This window comes from Suncus etruscus, chromosome 11 (genome assembly GCF_024139225.1).
Source record: "Suncus etruscus isolate mSunEtr1 chromosome 11, mSunEtr1.pri.cur, whole genome shotgun sequence".
NCBI classification, from domain to species: Eukaryota; Metazoa; Chordata; class Mammalia; order Eulipotyphla; family Soricidae; genus Suncus; species Suncus etruscus.
In genome coordinates, this window is record NC_064858.1 from 94,138,266 (window position 1) to 94,161,654 (window position 23,389).

A 23,389-nucleotide genomic window follows, 5' to 3' on the forward strand; every position below is an offset into this window, starting at 1 on the left:
TTTTTTTCAAATCCAATGACATTTGAGAAGTATAGGGGTTGACAATTAAGTCACTACCATGGAGAATGAATGAGGTTCTTGTACAGAGGGAGAAAAAGTCACCAACCATGGAATGTCCATCAGTCATTGAATGCAAACAGCTTCATGTCATTTCCTGGAAGACTGGTCATGCAAATTTCTAAATTCCACTGGATTATGATAACACATACACTGGGTAAGAGTAATCAAATAAATCTGCTACACAGTGTTTCCTTACAAATTATAAGAAATACTGTTAGTAAGTAGACATATGAAATTTTGTTTCAATTTTTGTCTGGCCTAACTGGCTGTGGTTCTTTCAAACTCAGGAAAAATCAGACCAAGCCAAGAAAAAAATTTCCCTTTAGAGTTTTCATGAACGGTTTCTCTAGATTTATAAGAAGAAACAAGCTGGAAATTGGTTTCATCTTTTCCATAAGGCACTACACACAAGCTGGTCATACAATCCTTTTAACAGGTTTGGCAACCAAAAACCATTCTCAAAGTTTTGGCACTGTCAGTGTTTATTACTTTATCATTCCTCAAATAATATGAATTTCTAGTTTTCTTTGATATCTGACTTTATGGTCATTTAAATGATGAAAATAAAATACAGATATTTTATTATTTTTTGTTGGTCATTGCTTTTGGTTTGGGGCTACACTTGGTTATGTTCTGGGCTTACTTCTAGCTTGGTATCCTGGGATCATTCCCATAGGACTCAGTGAATCATATGTGGTGCCATGTATCAAAGTATGTTGGTTGCATGCAAAGCAAGCACCTTACCCACTATACTAGCTGCCTAGCCCCAAATAGAGATGTTTTAAAAAGAAATATAAAAAACTAAAAAAAGAAAGAATTGTGATTCAACTTCCAAAACAAAACTGTCCCCATAGAAAGCTTGAAATCTTACATAGGAAAAGTGCCAATAAACAAAACACAAAAATCTGGAGGCCCAGTGACTTGGCTCCTGATAGCATGTTCTCTTTGTATTTGTAAAACTGTTTGATCCCAAGTACTATCACACATTGTTGAGTATGGCCCCCTAATTTGCTACGAAGTTCTGGCCACCACAAGTGTGTACACTACAGCAAAGTGTGCAATCCCTGAATACTATAGCAATGGCAACAACAAAAGGGAAAAAAAGGGAAAGAAATGACAAGATGATAATATTTGTAATGTGTGCTCTAGCACAAAATAATTTTTCCTAAATAAAACACAAATTCATTGTTAAAAATTTCCATATCAAAAGAAAGTAGGGGATCTAACTTTTTAAATTACTAATTCTTCCAATTTAATTACACTTTTTCCAATGATAAAATGTTATTTATCTCTTGATAAATGTCTGTTTTTTTACATGATAAGTACGGGTAAGCCATTCATTTCCCAGAAACATAAAAATAAGGGAAACTTGAACAGATAGTTAAAGTTAGAATTCTTTTTTAAATTTTTTTGGGGGTCACACCCGGCAGCGCTCAGGGGTTATTCCTGGCTCTATGCTCAGAAATCACTCCTGACAGGCTCAGGAGACCATATTGGATGCTGGAATTCGAACCACACCCTTCTGCATGCAAGGCAAATGCCTTACCTTCATGCTATCTCTCCGGGACCTAAAGTTAGAACTTTTAGAATGTTCCTAACATATCATTATTATCTTAAACATTCTTTTCTAGGTCTATCTTTTTCCTGGACCTTTTTTAGTTCCTCACTTTTCAGCCACTTTACAAAGGTACTTCATATTACTTAGCATTTGAAATCTTATTGGTTAAAACTGGTATTTGTAGGAAACTCATGTTAACTTCTGGCATCAGTATTGTGAAATTGAAATACATCTTAGACATTAGGAATAAAAAATGTCTAATTATATGTGTGAAAAATTCAGTTACGTGTACCCAATTTTCCATTTTAAAACTTATTCCCTTTACTGAAAAATGTAGTTGCCTTCCTTTCAACTTATAAATATATCTGTAAAGCTATTGAATAAGAAGAATTAAAATAAAGCACCTTTAACTTTTTCCCAGCAATTTTTCTTTAGAAAACAAAAAAACAAAAACACTGTCAACATCAACTGCTGGCAAGGATGTGAATCAACAGGAACTTATTCAATACTGGTTGAAATTCAGAATTGCATGGCAGCTTTGGAAGACAGTTTGGCTTCTAAACATGCTCTTTCCATGAAATCCACAAAACAAATTTCTTGGTATTTACCCAAAAGAGTTGAAAACTTTAGCCCAAACAAAGGCATTTTCACAGATATGTATAGCATTTTTATCAAACTTGGAAGCAACCAAAATAAATTTTACTTATCTTTAGTGAATAGATAAATAAAATGTGAAACATGCAAATAATGGACTATTACTTAGTTCCAGTAAGAAATAGGCTAAAAAGTAATGAAAAGACACTGAAGAAACAATCCATATTACTAAGAGACGTTAATTTGAAAAGTTACCTATTTTAAAGCTAGCACAGAATTTCAACTTACTCACACTCTAAGAAAGTCAAAAATATTGAGACATTTTAAAAAGACTGTTGATGGGGGTAAGTGTGAAGAATGAAAAACAGGGACACAGAGAGGTTTTTGGAGGGTAAAACTTCTTTGCATGACACTATAATAGTGGGTACATGTCATTTAGATATTTGCTCAAATCCATCTTGATGTCCATCACCAAGAGTGAAGTGTAAACTAGGAATTTGGGGTAAGCATGTCAATGTTGGTTGTCAGAACAGGCTTACTTGTTAAACATGTCTCACTCTTGGAGTGGATGTTGATATTGTTGGATTTTTGTGGAAGAGTAAGATGAGTATGAGAAAATTCTATAGCTTCTGTTTAATTTTACTGAGTGTAAAACTGCTCCGAAACAATCATTTTAAAGGCAAGAATTGTACTTTATTTTTTGTTTAAAAATTTAAATACTTGTTTCAAAACTTAATATTGGATCTATTGTAATGGACACTAAGATATTATGAAGGACAAACCTTTCTACCCTTACACATGAAAACACACGCACATATTAACACCCACATACATACAGAACCAGTGACAACAAATTCACCATAGACTTGTGGGAAAATATTAATAATTAACGTAATTATTAATAAAAATATATTATTAATTAATAATAGTTAATAATTTTCTCTCATAATAAAGAAAAAAGACCCATTGAAAGCAAAATATAGATTCAACTGCCAAGAAATAGTAGAACTTAGAGAGTCAGTTGTACTTCGCCAACATTAAGCATGTGAGTTGGGAAAATTTTTTACCAAAAGCAAAATGAAGTTAGGCCAGAACAAATTTCAGTGGAGCCTAGCTTTTATTTTGTTTTGTTTTATTTGGTTTATGGGCCACAACTAGAGACATTTAGGGGTTACTCATGACTCTGTGCTCAGAAGTTACCCTTGGCAGCCTCAGGGGACCATCTGGGATGCCAGGGATCAAATTGGGGTCAACTGCATGCAAGGCAAACACCCTACCCACTGTGCTATTGCTCTGACCCCCCCTCCCCAACTTTTATAATCTAAATAGAGGTGAATTAAAATAAATCAGAAAAGCTATAGAAAATTGAATGTAACTAATTTACAGAGCATTCAAACACAAACTGAGATAGATTATTATAATGAAATTGCTAACATATAAACAACTCAACTAGAAAAGTAAATAGTAAGATGTATGTATTCTGCCCAAGCAAGACTCTGGAAACAACCAAGATGCCCTTCAACAGACGAATGGCTAAAGAAACTGTGGTACATATACACAATGGAATATTATGCAGCTGTCAGGAGAGATGAAGTCATGAAATTTTCCTATACATGGATGTACACGGAATCTATTATGCTGAGTGAAATAAGTCAGAGAGAGAGAGAAAAACGCAGAATGGTCTCACACATTTATGGGTTTTAAGAAAAATGAAAGACATTCTTGCAATAATAACTTTCAGACACAAAAGAGAAAAGAGCTGGAAGTTCCAGCTCACCTCAGGAAGCTCATCACAAAGAGTGATGAGTTTAGTTGGATAAATAACTACATTTTGAACTGTCCTAATAATGAGAATGTATGAGGGAAATTGAGAACCTGTTTAGAGTACAGGCGGGGGGTCGGGTGGGGAGGAGGGAGACTTGGGACATTGGTGATGGGAATGTTGCACTGGTGATGGGTGGTGTTAAGAAAAAAAATATTGTTATTCAATAATGGAATACAATGTATATACAATATATTATTATATACAATACATTGCATTAAAAAAAGAAAAGATAACGCATAATAAAAGTAGTTTCAATAAATTTAAAATGTATACAGATATATTTCCTAATTCTAAAAAGATCAATAAAAAATAATTAAGCATCTTTTGAAAACTCCACAATATTTGGAACAGCCCTGAACAATGTTTGGAAAGTAAACTGTATACATCTAATTCAATAGATTTGATCCCTGGATAAACAATGAATAAATAGTGACCAAATTAATGAAAAAAAAATGTATTCTGCCCAAATACATCCTTCAGGATGAGGCAGAGAAGGTGCTCATGTAGCCTTAGACTCTGATCCTGGAGTTATATCCAAGGCACGATGTAAAAATGGCAGACCAGAACATATGCACACTACTCCATGAAGAGAAATTACCCACTACAGCCAGTCACCAGTGCTCCCAACTGTGCTGAAAATAAGTCATTCTCTCAGCAAGACTATACTGAGCATCAACTAGGGGTTTCCTCCTCTGCTGAGGACAGGAGTCTCCAGAAGATGATGACCCTTCCAGCATTCGCTATTTCAAATTTATTACCTATTTCACATTTCCTAGACGTTTGGGCGCCTGCCTGTCTTGGCTGAAAAATACCACAGCTCTGTTGCTTTCATGGTATGACCGAGACGGTATTCAAAGAGGCAAAGTCTTGGCTTTATGGAAACTGTTTTTTGTTATACAACTCAGTAATTTTACTGAACCACCCTGCAGTTTGTATTTCCTGTTTTTGTTCTCTTCAGATGCCAGGAGGCAGGCACTTCATAACTGTTAAAGATCAAGAGTTTTCTTTTCTTTCTTTTTTTTTCCTTCTTCATGCAATGTTTAGGCAAATCGGAGTCTGGACTGAAAAAACAGTTTTAGCAGCTTGGCTTATAAAATTGCCCAGTAGAGTAATGAAGGTTACCTGTATGCTTAGGAGCAAAGACACGCTGATTTGGTTACTTTTTAATAATTCAAGGTACCTTCACTGTTCCTACTGTGGAGACTGAGTTAATGAGGCTAATGAATAGCTAACTGCCTTGCAGTGGCAAAAATTCCCATAAATTTCTTGCACCTGCATCTCTGCAAATTCTAACTACATCTGCCTCTAAAAATTTCTGCGGGAGGGGTATGTGTTGGGGGGGAGGGCTGTACAGGCAAAATGTACATGTGGGCACAAGACGAGCATTTTAAAAAATGTTCTAAACCTGATTAAAATAATCTTATACTACATATTCATGATCTTGCTTCAATATCGCAAGAGGTAGGATTTAGTCAGTTTTGTTTTTTCCTTTTTCAGTCATTAAAAAGTGATTGAGAAGATTTAGGATCAGACATTAAATTAGGTAGGCAGGATCTGGAGTGATAGCACAGTGGGTAGGGCATTTGCCTCGCACATGGCTGACCTGAGTTTGATCCCCAGCATCCTATATGGCCACCCAAACACCGCCAGGAATGACCCCTGAAAGCAGAGCCTTGAGTATCGCTTGGTGTGGCCCCAAAATAAAAAACAAATTAGAAATAAACAGACTGGAAGTTGTGCAGGTCTAACTGTGTAATTTAAGGAATACTTCCTAATGAACTTATATATCTTTAGTGATCAGAAAAAAGGCTAAGAAAAAATAAAATATGAATCAAGTTATATTGTGGATTTATTTGTAACTGCTTCTAAAAAATAACAATGTGTATGGTCCAACATTTTTATGAAAATGATCAGCTAGATAGGTACATGTGACATGGTATATGAGTCTGAGTGTAGGCCATACTACAAGAATGCAATGATCAGAATGTCTTTCTTGTTTCCTAGCAACACTATCTGAGTGGATTTAAAATATTGATCTCTCTAAAATCAGATATCAATACCCTTGGACTACAATGTCAGATAAATCAGAACCTGAGGCTTCTTCATTCTTTCACACAGGCTCCCTATTTCCCAAATGCATCTAGATTGGAAGCAAATCTTCCGGCAAGGCTGATCCCCATGCTATAGCTATGGGATAATGAAAGAGAAACTCAAATTGACGTTTCTCCTCATGTCATTTCCTGTCTACATTGGCACCTATGCCAACGAATTAGGAAAAGTGTGCCTAATAACTCCTAAATCTTATAGTAGTAGAAGACTACAATTTAATAAAAATGTTGACACTGAAGTTGAGTGAGATTAGTTCTAGAATGTATATGTCTGAAACTCTGCTACAAATAACTTTGTAAGTTATGATGATGCCTTAATACTTACACCAAAAATGAATATTTTAAAAATAAAGAAAACAGAATATTTTAAAAATAAAGAAAAATAAAAATAAAGAAAAATATTTAAAATATTCCTTTATTTAAAAATACAAAAGTGAATATTTTAAAAATAAAGAAAACAGAATATTTTAAAAAATAAAGAAAAGAATAGTGTATTTGGCCGGAGCAGTGGCACAGCGATAAAGTGTTTGCCTTACACGTGACTGACCTAGGACTGACGTAGTTTGATCCCCTGGCATCTCATATGGTCCCTCAAGCCAGGAGCAATTTCTGAGCACACACAGTCAGGAGTAACCCCCACGCGTCACTGGGTGTGACCCTCCTCCCCCCCCCAAAAAAAAAAAAAAGGAAAAGAAAACAATAACATTAAAAATGAATAGTAGAAGAGAGCTTGAGTTCCTAAATATTTCATAGAGTTAAATAAACTCCTAATTTTATGACATCTGATAAAAATATTCTAATGTTTCTCTAGAAAAATAATACTAATTTTAAATAAAATAAAGAGGCTTAAACTATTAATATTTTAGAAGTATAAACTATAATATTTCTTTATTAAAGCAAATAAACAAATAAACTCTAAACTATGAAGAGTAGAACTTAATGTGGAATTTAGAGGCGATTTTTAAATCAATAAAACTCATATTAAAAACACTGATTATTCAAAAAATAATTTATACAAAATGCTGTGTAATTATCTCATATTATTGCTAAAATTTTTATAAAGTATCAGCAGCTTGTGTAAACTGTTACTAAATTGGTTTTTAGAATGAGAATAATTTACCAGCATAAATATAACAGGGAATATTTACAAAGAAAAAATAGAGTTTTGGTGGTAAAAATGTTAAGGCCTTTCTCTATATCCTCACTCAAAAAATAAATAGGAGGGCCTGGAGAGATAGCACAGTGGCATTTGCCTTGCAAGCAGCCGATCCAGTACCAAAGGTGGTTGGTTTGAATCCCGGTGTCCCATATGGTCCCCTGTGCCTGCCAGGAGCTATTTCTGAGCAGACAGCCAGGAGTAACCCCTGAGCACTGCCGGGTGTGGCCCCAAAACCAAAAAATAATAAATAAATAAATAAATAAATAAATAAATAAATAAATAAATAGGAGGTCCTAGAGTGATAGCACAGCTGTAATGCATTGTAATTGCCTTGCATGAGGATGACCTGGGAAGGACCCAGGTTAAATTCCTGACATCCCATATGGTCTCCAGAGCCTGAGTGCAGAGCCAGGAGTAACCCCTGAGCACCACAGGGTGTGGACCAAAAATCAAAAAAGAAAAATAGGAAATTGAAAAAGTGAAACAAAAGGTAAATAATCAATAGTGGACTTTGCAACTCAATGAGAATACTATTATTTTAGTGAACATGTACGAAGAAATTTTACGTTGTCTAACACATTAGAATATATCCTTTCCCAATAGGAATTAAAAAATCATATGAAAGAACACTGAGAAAAATGTTTTTCACTATTTTAGGTCAGCAAAATACCATGATTAATAACCTATATTGATAAGATCACAGTTAACTAAATTCTCTCCTATCCTGCTGGCCAGGGTATAATGGACATAACCTTTATGAAAGTGTGGAGTTGTGTATCTTGGCAATTTGTTCTAAAAATCTTTCACAAGTTCATAGTTCATATCTTTTTAGACAATAATCATATTTCTAAACATCTTTCTGAACAAAATAATGAGACCAGTTCCACTTTTTGGGTGGAAATATCACTCTTGCCAGTATTTTCTGAACACAAGCCCTGTGCCAGATTCTTGTGTTCACAGTCATGGTGAATAATACACTAAGGCTCTGGCCCAGCAACCATCTATTGCTTTAAAGAGGATGCCAGTGATATGTCAAATTTGCAAATTCTAGAAACAATCTAAGGCAAATGTGTGAATATATCACAATGGAATATACTTAATATTCAATACTTAACATTCAAACAACTTTTGGAAAAATTGATAATGACATAAGAAAATAGTTATATAAGAATGTTGAGTATAAAATATCATGAGGCAAAAACAAGTGTAGAGTATTTCTACGGTTATGTGCACTATGTATTCACTGACTGGAAGACATATTTGAACACATTCATGAATGCATCTCTATATTTTATAAGTCAGTAATCCTGGACTCTAGTTTCAGTTCCACTATTTATTACTAATACTTGATTCTGGGAAAATCAGTTAAACTTCATAAACCTTAATTTTCTCTTTTGCAAAATGGAGCTATAATTTGACAACACAGTGGGGAGGGCCTTTGTCTTGCATGTGGCAGATTCAGATCCAATCTATTGCATTTCATAGGATCCTCCAAGCCTGCCAGGAGTAATTTCTGAGTGCAGAGGCTGAACACCATTGAGGATAGCCCAAAAACCAAGAAAGAAAATTGGAGCTATAAATCTGACTGTGAGTTCATACAATAATTTAAATTAAATAATGCTTATTTGGATACTTCCATGTTAATATATGTGCTACCAGAGAGAGCACTAAATGGGTGCTTCATGACTCATATGCTGAAAAGCTCTTACCAAATATCATATACTATTATCTTCTTGGCAAGGAAAGATAATTAAATCTGAATACCTGACTTTTTTAGTTTCTTCTTTTCCTCCTATTTCATACATTGCTTGTTTTTTTTTTTTTTTTTTTTTTTTTTTTTTTTTTTTTTTTTTTTTTTCTAGCAAAAGTAATTTTTATTGGCTATTCTAATCCAAGAGTAAGTATATTTTTCACAGTTTTTAACAAAAGTCATAGAATTATATATTAATTAATTAAAAATTAATTGTATCAGTATAATATATTAATTATATATTAATTAAAATTCTTTTTTTTCATATTTTTTATCTTTATTTAAACACCGTGATTACAAACATGATTATAGTTGTATGATTACAGTCATGTAAAGAGCACCCCCCTTCACCGGTGCAACATTCCCACCACCAATTTCCCAGATCTCCCTCCTCCCCACCCCCCTACACCTGTACTCGAGACAGGCTTTCTACTTCCCTCATTCATTCACATTTTATGATAGTTTTCAGTGTAGTCATCTCTGCAACTGCACTTATCACTCTATGTGATGAGCTGCATGTCCTGAGCTGCACCTACCAGCCCTCATCTCTCTTGTCTCTGAGATATTGTTAAAAATGTCCTTCATTTTTCTTAAAGCCCATAGATGAGTGAAACCATTCTGCGTCTTTCTCTCTCCCTCTGACTTACTTCACTCAGCATAATAGATTCCATGTACATCCATGTATTGGAAAATTTCATGACTTCATCTCTCCTGATGGCTGCATAGTATTCCATTGTGTATATGTACCACAGTTTCTTCAGCCACTCATCTGTTGAAGGGCATCTTGGTTGTTTCCAGAGTCTGGCTATTGTAAATAGCGCTGCAATGAATATAGGAGTAAGGAAGGGTTTTTTGTATTGTATATTTGTGTTTCTTGGGTATATTCCTAGGAGTGGTATAGCTGGATCGTATGGAAGCTCAATTTCCAGTTTGTGAAGGAATCTCCATATCGCTTTCCATAAAGGTTGTACTAGACGGCATTCCCACCAGCAGTGAAAAAGAGTTCCTTTCTCTCCACATCCCCGCCAGCACTGCTTGTTTTCCTTTCTTGTGATGTGTGCCAATCTCAGTGGCGTGAGGTGGTACCTCATAGTAGTTTTGATTTGCATCTCCCTGACGATTAGTGATGTTGAACATCTTTTCATGTGCCTTTTGGCCATTTGCCTTTCTTCTTTTTCAAAGTGTCTGTTCATTTCTTCTCCCCATTTTTTGATGGGGTTAGTTGTTTTTTTCTTGTATAGCTCTGTCAGTACCTTGTAAATTTTGGATATTAGCCCTTTATCTGATGTGTATTGGGTGAATAATTTCTCCCACTCAGTGGGTGGCCTTTGTATTCTGGGCGCTATTTCCTTTGAGATGCAGAAGCTTTTCAGCTTAATATAGTCCCATCTGTTTATCTCTGCTTCCACTTGCTTGGAAAGTGCTGTCTCCTCCTTAAAGATGCCTTTAGTCTCAATGTCCTGGAGTGTTTCACCTACATGTTGTTCTATATACCTTATAGTTTCAGTTCTGATATCAAGGTCTTTAATCCATTTGGATTTTACCTTTGTATATGGTGTTAGCTGGGGGTCTGAGTTCGCTTTTTTGCAAGTGGTTAACCAGTTGTGCCAACACCACTTGTTGAATAGGCTTTCCCTGCTCCATTTAGGATTTTTTGCTCCTTTATCAAAAACAAGGTGGTTATATGTCTGAGGAACCTTCTCTGAGTACTCAAGCCTATTCCACTGATCTGAGGGTCTGTTTTTATTCCAATACCATGCTGTTTTTATAACTGTTGCTTTGTAATACAACTTAAAATTGGGGAAAGTAATGCCTCCCATATTCCTTTTCCCAAGGAGTGCTTTAGCTATTCGAGGTTGTTTGTTGTTCCAGATGAATTTCAGAAGTATTTGATCCACTTCTTTGAAAAATGTCATGGGTATCTTTAGAGGAATCGCGTTAAATCTGTACAATGCTTTTGGAAGTATTGCCATTTTAATGATGTTGATCCTGCCAATCCATGAGCATGGTATGTGTTTCCATTTCCGCGTGTCCTCTCTTATTTCTTGGAGCAGTGTTTTGTAGTTTTCTTTGTATAGATCCTTCACATCTTTAGTCAGGTTGACTCCAAGATATTTGAGTTTGTGTGGAACTAATGTGAATGGGATTGTTCTCTTAATGTCCATTTCTTCCCTATCATTATTCGTGTATAAAAAGGCCATTGATTTTTGTGTGTTAATTTTGTATCCTGCCACTTTGCTATACAAATCTATTATTTCTAGAAGCTTTTTGGTAGAGTCTTTAGGGTTTTCTAAGTAGAGTATCATGTCATCTGCAAACAGTGAGAGCTTGACTTCTTCCTTTCCTATCTGAATTCCCTTGATATCTTTTTCTTGCCTAATCGCTATAGCAAGTACTTCCAGTGCTATGTTGAATAGGAGTGGTGAGAGAGGACAGCCTTGTCTTGTACCAGAATTTAGAGGAAAGGATTTTAGTTTTTCTCCATTGAGGATAATATTTGCCACTGGCTTCTGGTAGATGGCTTTGACTATATTGAGAAAGGTTCCTTTTATTCCTATCTTGCTGAGAGTTTTAATCAAGAATGGGTGTTGAACCTTATCAAATGCTTTTTCTGCATCTATTGATATGACCATGTGATTTTTATTTTTGTTGTTGTTTATGTTGTGTATTATATTAATAGATTTACGGATGTTAAACCATCCTTGCATTCCTGGGATGAAACCTACTTGATCAAAGTGAATGATCTTCTTGATGAGGCACTGGATCCTGTTCGCCAGGATTTTGTTGAGGATCTTTGCATCTGTGTTCATCAGGGATATTGGTCTGTAATTTTCTTTTTTGGCAGCATCTCTATCAGGTTTTGGTATTAAGGTGATGTTGGCTTCATAAAAGCTATTTGGAAGTATTCCTGTTTTTTCGATTTCATAAAAGAGCCTGGCCAGAATTGGTAGTAGTTCCTCTTGAAAGGTTTGAAAGAATTCATTCGTGAATCCATCAGGGCCTGGGCTTTTGTTTTTGGGTAAATTTTTGATTACAGTTTTAATTTCCTCAATAGTGATGGGGGTGTTTAGATATGCTACCTCTTCTTTATTCAACCGTGGAAGGTTATATGAGTTCAGAAATTTATCCATTTCTTCCAGGTTCTCATATTTAGTGGCATAGAGTTTCTCAAAGTATTCTCTGAATACCCTTTGAATCTCTGCAGTATCTGTAGTGATCTCCCCCTTCTCATTTCTAATACGCGTTATCAAGTTTCTCTCTTTCTTTTGCTTTGTGAGTTTTGCCAATGGTCTATCAATCTTGTTTATTTTTTCAAAGAACCAACTTCTGCTTTCGTTGATCTTTCGGATTGTTTTTTGGGTTTCCACTTCGTTGATTTCTGCTCTCAGCTTTGTTATTTCCTTCTGTCTCCCTATTTTTGGGTCCTTTTGTTGAGCACTTTCTAGTTCTATTAGCTGTGTCATTAAGCTACTCAGGTAAGCTCCTTCTTCCTTCCTGATGTGTGCTTGCAAAGCTATAAATTTTCCTCTCAGTACTGCTTTTGCTGTGTCCCATAAGTTCTGATAGTTTGTGTCTTTATTGTCATTTGTTTCCAGGAACCTTTTGATTTCCTCCTTGATTTCATCTCGGACCCACTGGTTATTGAGTATGAGGCTGTTTAACTTCCAGGTGTTAAATTTTTTCTTCTGTGTCCCTTTGCAGTTCACATCTAACTTCAGAGCCTTGTGGTCAGCAAAGGCAGCCTGCAAAATGTCTATCTTTTTTATTTTATGGAGGTATGTTTTATGTGCCAGCACATGATCTATCCTGGAGAATGATCCATGTACATTGGAAAAGAATGTGTATCCAGGTTTCTGAGGATAGAGTGCCCTATATATATCTACTAGGCCTCTTTCATCCATTTCTTTTTGCAGGTCTAGTATATTTTTGTTGGGTTTCCATTTGGTTGACCTATCAAGTGTTGACAAGCCTGTGTTGAGGTCTCCCACAATTATTGTGTTATTATTGATATCCTTCTTCAGATTTGTCAACAATTGTATTAAATACTTTGCTGGACCCTCATTCGGTGCGTATATGTTTAGGAGAGTGATTTCTTCTTGCTGTACAAATCCCTTGATTAGTACATAATATCCATCTTTGTCCCTTACAATTTTTCTGAGTATAAAGTTTGTGTCATCTGATATTAGTATGGCCACCCCCGCTTTTTTAAGGGTGTTGTTTGCTTGAATGATTTTCCTCCAGCCTTTGATTTTGAGTCTATGTTTATTCTGACTATTCAGGTGTGTTTCTTGTAGACAGCAGAAGGTTGGCTTCAGTTTTTTGATCCATTTCGCCACTCTGTGCCTCTTAACTGGTGCATTTAGTCCATTGACATTGAGAGAAATAATTGTCATGGGATTTATTGCCATCTTTGTGTAGAAGTTTGGTGTGTTTTTTGTTCTGTCTTGTTTTTAGAGTAGATCTTTCAGTTTTTCTTTTAAGGCTGGTTTTGAGTCTGCAAAGATTTTGAGCTGTTGTTTATCTGTGAAGCCGTGTATACATCCGTCAAACCTGAAACTTAGTTTTGCTGGGTGCAATATTCTTGGCGAAGCATTTATTTCATTGAGTTTTGCCACTACGTCCCACCACTGCCTTCTGGCCTTGAGTGTTTCTGGTGACAGGTCTGCTGTAAATTTCAAGGATGCTCCGTGGAATGTAATTTCCCTTTTCGATCTTGCTGCTTGCAGTATTCTATCTCTATCGGTGGGTTTCATCATGGTGACTAGGATGTGTCTTGGGGTGTTTCTACTGGGGTCTTTTTTAGCTGGTACTCTTCGGGCATGCAGGATTTGGTCACATGTTTTCTTTAGCTCTGGTAGTTTCTCTGTGATGATGTTCTTAACCATTGATTCTTCCTGAAGATTTTCTTCTTGGGTCTCTGGAACTCCAATGATTCTGAAGTTGTTTCTGTTGAGCTTATCAAAGACTTCTATTTTCATCTTCTCATATTCTTTGAGTAAATTTTCCATTGTCTGATCATTTGATTTGAGGTTTTTTTCTAATCTCTTCTGCTGTGTAAAGTTGTTATGCATCTCATCTTCTAAAGCACTAATTCTATCCTCAGCTGCTGTTAACCTGTTGGAAAACTCATCCATTATGTTCTTCAATTCGTCTATTGAGTTTTTCAGACCTGTTATCTGATCTGATATTTCAGTTTGGAGTTTTCTGATTTCTGTCTTCATATTCTCTTGATTTTTATTAGTGCTCTGATTTATACTTTCTTTGATATCTGATAGCAACCTCCATATTTCGTCTCTAAACTCCATTTCTGAAAGACTGCTTAGGTAGTTGGTCGTTGTTGGGTCATCAGAGTTTCCATCTTCATTCTCTATGGTTGAAGTTGGTCTGCGTAGTCTCCCCATTGTCTCGCTTACGCTGTGGGTTTTTCTACGTGTTGTGGTGGTACTCATTGGCGAGGTGGAGTGCGCGGCCGCGAAGCGCAGCGGAGCGGCCGCGCTCCGGCCCCCAAACACTCACCTCAGCCGAGGCAAGCCGTCAGGGGATGCCTGGGGAGGCCCCCAAGTGTCTGCCAAGCAAAGAAACCAGCACAATCCACAACTCCAACAGAAAACTCACAGCCCCAGCGAGACACGCCTTGAAGAGATTAATGCTGAATCAGGTCAAAGTTCCCAGGTTGATGCAGGCTGGGGGAGGTCCCAAAATGTCTGCCGGGCCTAGGGGTCCAGCAGTCAGCCTGATCTGCAACTCCGGCCCCCAAACACTCACCTCAGCCGAGGCAAGCCGTCAGGGGATGCCTGGGGAGGCCCCCAAGTGTCTGCCAAGCAAAGAAACCAGCACAATCCACAACTCCAACAGAAAACTCACAGCCCCAGCGAGACACGCCTTGAAGAGATTAATGCTGAATCAGGTCAAAGTTCCCAGGTTGATGCAGGCTGGGGGAGGTCCCAAAATGTCTGCCGGGCCTAGGGGTCCAGCAGTCAGCCTGATCTGCAACTCCGGCCCCCAAACACTCACCTCAGCCGAGGCAAGCCGTCAGGGGATGCCTGGGGAGGCCCCCAAGTGTCTGCCAAGCAAAGAAACCAGCACAATCCACAACTCCAACAGAAAACTCACAGCCCCAGCGAGACACGCCTTGAAGAGATTAATGCTGAATCAGGTCAAAGTTCCCAGGTTGATGCAGGCTGGGGGAGGTCCCAAAATGTCTGCCGGGCCTAGGGGTCCAGCAGTCAGCCTGATCTGCAACTCCGGCCCCCAAACACTCACCTCAGCCGAGGCAAGCCGTCAGGGGATGCCTGGGGAGGCCCCCAAGTGTCTGCCAAGCAAAGAAACCAGCACAATCCACAACTCCAACAGAAAACTCACAGCCCCAGCGAGACACGCCTTGAAGAGATTAATGCTGAATCAGGTCAAAGTTCCCAGGTTGATGCAGGCTGGGGGAGGTCCCAAAATGTCTGCCGGGCCTAGGGGTCCAGCAGTCAGCCTGATCTGCAACTCCGGCCCCCAAACACTCACCTCAGCCGAGGCAAGCCGTCAGGGGATGCCTGGGGAGGCCCCCAAGTGTCTGCCAAGCAAAGAAACCAGCACAATCCACAACTCCAACAGAAAACTCACAGCCCCAGCGAGACACGCCTTGAAGAGATTAATGCTGAATCAGGTCAAAGTTCCCAGGTTGATGCAGGCTGGGGGAGGTCCCAAAATGTCTGCCGGGCCTAGGGGTCCAGCAGTCAGCCTGATCTGCAACTCCGGCCCCCAAACACTCACCTCAGCCGAGGCAAGCCGTCAGGGGATGCCTGGGGAGGCCCCCAAGTGTCTGCCAAGCAAAGAAACCAGCACAATCCACAACTCCAACAGAAAACTCACAGCCCCAGCGAGACACGCCTTGAAGAGATTAATGCTGAATCAGGTCAAAGTTCCCAGGTTGATGCAGGCTGGGGGAGGTCCCAAAATGTCTGCCGGGCCTAGGGGTCCAGCAGTCAGCCTGATCTGCAACTCCGGCCCCCAAACACTCACCTCAGCCGAGGCAAGCCGTCAGGGGATGCCTGGGGAGGCCCCCAAGTGTCTGCCAAGCAAAGACACATTGCTTGTTTTTAAAGGTTTTTTGTGACTGACCTCACTTGCCCTCAGTGACTCTCCTGACTTCTCACATTATTATGCATACTACAGGGTTGCAAAATTACTGATCAGATATGTCTCACATGGAGATGTTTTTCTTGTTTTTACTCCAGAGTTGTTGGTGAGCACCAACGTTCTGGAGTTTTTAGGAAATTAGAAACTGCTATTTCTTCATTTTCATCTTAATCTTTTACCCAAACGATGTAGGGACATGACAAGTAGACCATCCAAACATCAACAGATCTTAAGAAATTATACCATAATCCCTTTTCTGGGTGATATCTGGATTTTAAATATTATGTTTCCATCATCATTACATTTTAAGAGTGAACCTTTCCCTGTGAACCTTTCCCACTTACCTGATGCCTCATGTGGCACTGTTCCCAACAGAGGGACATTTACGGTTGGATCTGCCATGATGCCTTTATCCAGAGAGCGCAAGGACAGGAATTCATAGAAGTATTCTGCCTATAACAAAAGGCATTGGCAGTCAGGGCCATGGAAACCACAGAAAGTGAAAAGGTGTTTTCTAACTCCTCATCCCTTTGCAGGGAGAGAGAGGGACGTTTTTGGCTCCAGGAACTCTGTACCACACAACTGAACGATGGCATAAGCACAACTCTTGGTTTTCGGGACTCTACAGTTAAATAGGTAGGAGAGAAGTAATCTTTTAAAATAACATTCATAACATTTATTTCAAACATCCACAGGTAGCATTTTATTTCAGATGATTATTTTATGTATCTTGAAAGGATTGATGGGGGGAATGCTCTTAAAACAAAAACAGCTATCAGCTAACTTTTAAAGGACCAATGTTCACTTCTTATATATTAATTTAATTTTTTTCAAGGTGAAGTGAGACTTTTTGATCAAAATGTGAAAAGCCAACATAATTAATGATATTGAAAATAGTAACCAATTGGCAAATAAAGATATCAAAGTCTAAAATGTACTAATCTTACCATTAGCATTTATTTCTTTTGAATGGTTTATATGTTTTAGGCCAATTACAATATGGAGAGAAAACTCTAAAAGTATTAAGTTGAGGGGCTGGAGAGATAGCATGGAGTTAGGGCATTTGCCTTGTATGCAGAAGGACGGTGGTTTGAATCCCGCCATCCCATATGTCCCCAAAGCCTGCCAGGAGCAATTTCTGAGGGTAGAGCCAGGAGTGACCCCTGAGTCATGCCGGTGTGACCCCCCCCAAAAAAAAGTATCAAGTTAACAACCAAAGTATCACAGTAAGGCATAAAGCTTCACGTTGTAAATGTTTCACTTTCTCACTGTCTAGTTGGGAAAATGGTTCTTTAACTTGAACAACCATGAAATATTGAAAATGGTATGGGAAAATAATCTCCTTGGAAAGCTGGTTGCTTAATTCATTCTAAACTGGGTTACTAGAAATGGGTTTCTGATGAAAATAATATGTTCTTGCTTATAAATAAATAACAATTAATACATAGCACAGATAATAAAATGAGAGGCAAATTGAATGATTCTGAGAGAATCTGTAGAGAGATTCTGCTTTTGTAGAGATACTCGGAATTTTTTATGGGCCAATTGATAAAATGAATTACAGGAATATTGAGCTTGGAAGAGATTTAAAAGATCTAAAAGATGTAAAAGATTTGATAGTCTTTCTTATGTACAGTATAAAATTTATTTTCCCACATGGAAGATAGTAAAACATGCATTATTATACAATCACACAACTAAATGGCAATGCCAAATGTATTGGGCAGTGAGACTTTATATAAAGTCTAATAATAAAAAATAACCAACAAGAAGTCATTTCTGTTGCTATGGAGTTCTGTCTACACTTGTAGTATCTACACTTCCTGGATTCATTAGTCCAAAAAGTGCACTTTTATTAACTAACTTCTCTTTAGGGTCCTTCTCTGAGTTGTGGCTGTTAACTCTAAAATACCACTGTGCATACTGTAAGTGGAAAGAGAGCTGCATGGTTTAATTTTATTAAAAAAAAAAAAAAAACACTCACCTGAAGGAAGAAGGTCATAATGCTATTTCTATCTTCTCTAAAGGTAAAGAGTGGTTTGCTAATGGGCAGTGTTCTCAAAAGAGATATTTCTACATAGAATAAATTCAAGACAAGAAAACCAATGACTATAAAAAATAGACTATTGCTTAGATAGCATTTATGAGCTATTTTATGTAGATTTATTTTAAGTAATCTACATAATAACAATTCAGTCTTGGTTACTTGTTTGTGGCATCAGGAATCAATTCAAGGGGCTTGTACATATAAGGTATGTTGTACTCTGAGCCATCCATAAACTCAAATGTTCTAGCTGACTTCTATCTGATGAGTTCCTACTAGGTAATTATACTTTATATTTATCACTAGACATATCATGAAAAGATTCATGGATATTAAATATCCATACAGCAAATAAAATTGAAGTTATTTATATTAACAACTATAATAATATCATCTAGAAACAATAATACAATAGAGCCAGAGCGATACTTTAACAGTTAAGGCATTTGCTTTGTAAGCAGTTGACCTTGGCTTAATCTATGGTATCCCATAATTCCCCTGAATACTACTAAGAGAAATTTCTGAGTACAGAATCAGGAGTAACCACTGAGAGTTGCCTGATGGGCCCCAAAACTAAAAAAAAAAAAAAACCCACAAAACTAATTCAAAAACTAAAAATCAACACAACAAACACCTGTGTGATACATACTGTATGCCAGACTTAACCTAAATATTTGAATTTATAGTACATTGGAGAATAGAAGTTTAGCACGGATTAACACATCTTGGCCAGGAGCTACCTGCCACTCTAGGCAATTTCATCGAAGACACTTTGAATGAATTTGCAGCTTACACATATCTGACTCCAAACCTCTATCAAGAATTCACTGACCATCTCACAAAGACCCAAGCTAGAATATCTATACTGATGGCCCACGCTCTAGTAGTGAACAATTTTTGTACATAAATCAAGATTATTTAGCTAGCTTTAAAAAAAAAAAAGTATCGGTGCCAGCGGGTAGGGCATTTGCCTTGCATGTGGCTGACCTGGGTTCTAATGCAGGTCATCCCATGTGGTCCCCCTGAGCCTGCCAGAAGTAACTTCTGAATGCAGAGCCAGAAGTAATCTCTGGGTGCCGGAGAGACAGCATGAAGATAAGGCGTTTGCCTTTCATGCCGAAGGATGGTGGTTCAAATTCTGACATCCCATATGGTTCCCTGAGCTTGCCAGGGCGATTTCTGAGCATGGAGCCAGGAGTAACCCCTGAGCGCTGCCAGGTGTGACCAAAAAAAAAAAAAAAAAACAAACAAAAAAAAAAAACAAAAAAAAGAAGAAGAAGAAGAAGTAATCTCTGAGCATCACTGGGTGTGACCCCTAAACCAAAAATGACAACCATCCCCCCCCCAAGAAAAACAAAATAAAAATTAAAGAACTGAAGTATCAGTTTTATAAACGCATAGAAGCAAAGAGCCTTGAAAATATAGACTACTTCAGTGCCTATAATATATGTTATCATATAATAATATATAAGTATGTTATCCTATATTGCTCCATCATCTCTTTGAACTTTATCCCATTATAAATTAAACCTACATTTATATGAGTGACATCTAAAGATAACATTTACAAAAACTAAAGTTTTAAAAATAATTTTTATATTGGGCCTGAGCAATAGTAGAGTGGGTAGGGTGATTGTCTTGTCTTCAGCTGGCTCAGGTTTGATCTCTGGAACTTCATTAAGCCCCCCACCCCCAAGCCTGCCAGGAATGATCTCAGTATGCATAGTAAGTAAGCTTCCTGAATAAGCCACCTCAAACAGTAATAATTATTTTGCATTAAATTAAAGGACAAAAGAACACCAAGATTAAAATAATAATCATATAGAATTGATGGCAACTGCTCTTATTCTTTTTCCCAAAGTTTCTACATGTGGTTCCATGTCTTTTCTAATGAAATTAATTCATTGATTTAAAAATAGACATTAATCACGTATCTTGCTTTCAGATCTATGCGGTTGATGATAACCACTGTTTCTGTTTGTATAATTATCTGATCATAGATGAAATATTCTTCTTGGACTTATAGTTAGTGTTGCTGTATTCATGTGACAATTTGATTGCAATCTTGTGTATATCCTTCAAAGTTTGCTTTATGAAAACAACCCTCAGTACTCAAGTGGCTTCTGTAAGTGTCTATGAAAACCTTTTGATAATGTTCAAAGAGCATGGAACTGAAAGCATTTCATTTGGGGTCCAGAAACATAAGTTCAACAGCATCCTCCGATTTTTAGTTGTTGCTTTAGGGTATGGAAATGTGAGAAAGACTGGGAATCTTGGATCCATAATATATGGTAACAGAAAGTTGAAAATCAGCATCAACTTGAATGCTCAACATGCTGTAGCTAGGATGAATGGACTTCTCTGAACACTAATACTTTGATCTTATCAATAAAAAATTTCACACTTATAGCATCTCTTTGATTTCTTTGAGAAACAATAAACATATGACTTTTCTTCTGCAATTCTAAGACCTATATCACAGAGCAGGACTGGTTCAAACAATTTCTTACTTGGATCTTAAGCAAGAGGAAGTTGCTGGAGTAGAATATAATTTGTTTGTCTTTCTTGTTGAAAATAATGATACTGTTACCTCCAAAATATTTAATTTCCTTTATACTTGGCATATTTTTAAAAGTTTTGCACATATACTGTTTGAATTTTCTATAAAAATGTTTTTAACATGAAAACTTAGAAGCTGTCTAGACCTTTATCTCTGATCTTGACATTGACTTCTTTCAAACTTTTATGTTGACATTATAGATTCCACACACCCACCTAAATACATAAATATTTTTGCAAGTAAATTATGATCACTATGAGAGAGAAATAATTTATTGCCTTGATATAATTTAAAGGTTCAATTATTTCCCTCAGTGTCATAGAAAATAACTGATGAAATAAATGATAGTTTTATCATGTCATATTCTAACTTATAGCCAGGAATCTCTGTTTTTACTTTATACTATAATAAATATTCTTAGTCCCAAGCTTCACCATTGGAAAACTTATTTGGGGGCAAATAAAACCTAAATTCTATTGCCAAAGAGAACAGAGAGCTCTCTTTAAAGTTTGGAAACAAGTTTCACAAACTGTAGATTTATTACTTAGATAAAAAAAAAAAGATCTAAGAGCATGAACTATAACAGGGAGGTGGCCTATTGAAGGGCATGAAACTTCTATTAGAAAAAAAGTATATTCTGTTTCATTAAATGACACCAGTGGAAACTCAGGTAGAGGTACGTGGAGAGCTTACTTGAGAGACATGAAAAGATAGCCTTGTATTCATACAAGAATGAGTCTATTGAAGAGAATAATTCATTTCCAAATTAAGTTGCTAAAAATTTGTTCTGGCCCAATTTTCCATGCAGTAAATTTTCTTTTCATGGAGAAGTACAAAGGACACCCAAATATTATCAAGAGAGGAGTACTGGAGGCCATTTATCCTTCTTCCAGGCAAGTTGGCTGAATAGTGGGGTTGTTCCTTCCAGAAAAGATGAAGACATCATTTAAGCAAAAAAAAAAAAAAAGTTGGGAGACAACCCAAAAAGTACTTCACTCTGGCATTCTTGGGTATACAAGGAGAAAGGAAGCAGAGAATTGTGGTAATTTGGGGGAAGAATGGAGAGAATCCAGTACTTCTTTTTTTCACCTTTGAAGTTCTAAGTTTATGGTGCATATTTAATCTAATAACACAATAATTGCAGTAACCTCTGACTCAAGTCTCTTCATAAAATCGTGGTTCTCAAACATCTAACATTATGTCAGTAACATCAGGATACTGACCAAACTGACCAAAGTGTTCCAGGGTAATCAGTAAAACAAAAAGAGGATCCAATCTTCCATAAGGAAAATTTCAGATGTCCCATAGCCACCAACACTATGTTAGCTCATTGGCCAGCTCCTTCATTTCATTTTATTCTTGAAAACAATGTAGTCAAGTTGCAAAAATTCATGGGGACACAGGTCTCACAGCTGAAAAGTCGGGTGCACTCTTGTGGATGGAGAGGTGGGTGGGCCAAGCCCCTGCCATGCTGAAGCCTTGGCAGCTGTATCCACACCCCACACTCACCTCCATGCCACGAGTCCAGCTTCACTGCTTTCCCACTGATCTCTGCAGAGACATTTAACTGACTAAAACTTCAAATGTGCAGATTTGTGGACTGAGAACTCTGGTCTTCTTGGAGTGAGGACAGGTAGCCTCCCAATGCCCCTTCATACTACTGGAAGCCTGGACAGCCACAGACATGCCTTACAGCTGCTACCAGGTCAGCTCATCAGCCCAATTCCACAGGCTCTGGAATTTCTAGAGTACATGCTACATACTTGGCTATATGACTCCTACAAATTTTTCAATACTGACTCCCTAGTAGGGATGCACCAAATTAGATGTTAAAGTAGCTTGGAAGCCATCCAAGATGAACAAACAAAGTCAATAATACTGAATGCTCAACTAAAAACAAAGCTTAATACACCTGACATTGACTTAATGACCATATTGGGCGATAAAACAATTTTCACAAATTTGCTTTTGCTGAAGTTTTTATGATAATCCTATTACCATTTAGTGGTAACAGCAATATAAATTATTTCTGTACCTGCCAAGGGTTCAGGTTTGGGAATGGATGGGACACTGGGAACAATGGCGAGAGGAATGTTATACTCGTGGTGAGGTTGATGTTAGAACACAGACTACCAGAAACAATTGTATTATGAGCAGCTTTGTAACCACTACATTTTAAAAAAAATGAAAATTAAAATAAATAAATTAAAATGTACCAGCATAAAAAATTGTAGATAATTTATACAAAGAGCATATCATTTTTATAAAATTGGAAAATTTATCAATAATTTTTGTTGAGGATCCTAAACTCCAATCACTGTCATTTTAATCCTCATGACATATACAAAAGTAAAACAAAATTATAACAAAAATTAAATAACAATAAAATTAAATAAAAATTAAAACCAAAGTGGTTCAGATTAGGAGAGCATTGAGAATTACTTAAGGAATATAAAATAGCTACTGCACTGTTTGTGAAGAGCATAAAAAATAAAAATAAAACAAACAATAAAGGAAAGCAGCTCAATGTTAAAGTCACAAACAAAATGAGCCAGCATGCCAAATACTAAAAATAATCTGACGCCTGGATGTCTAGACCAAAA

General features: G+C 37.1%; 1 protein-coding gene across 1 annotated transcript in view; it reads right to left on the bottom strand.

Annotated features, from left to right (window-relative positions):
* The window catches only part of WIF1 (WNT inhibitory factor 1), a 92,432-nt gene that overhangs the window by 24,091 nt on the left and 44,952 nt on the right, over positions 1–23,389 (bottom strand). The window contains exon 3 of the mRNA XM_049782768.1: positions 16,527–16,635. Within this exon, the coding sequence (XP_049638725.1) occupies positions 16,527–16,635 (109 nt within the window). The remainder of the gene's footprint in view (positions 1–16,526; positions 16,636–23,389) is intronic.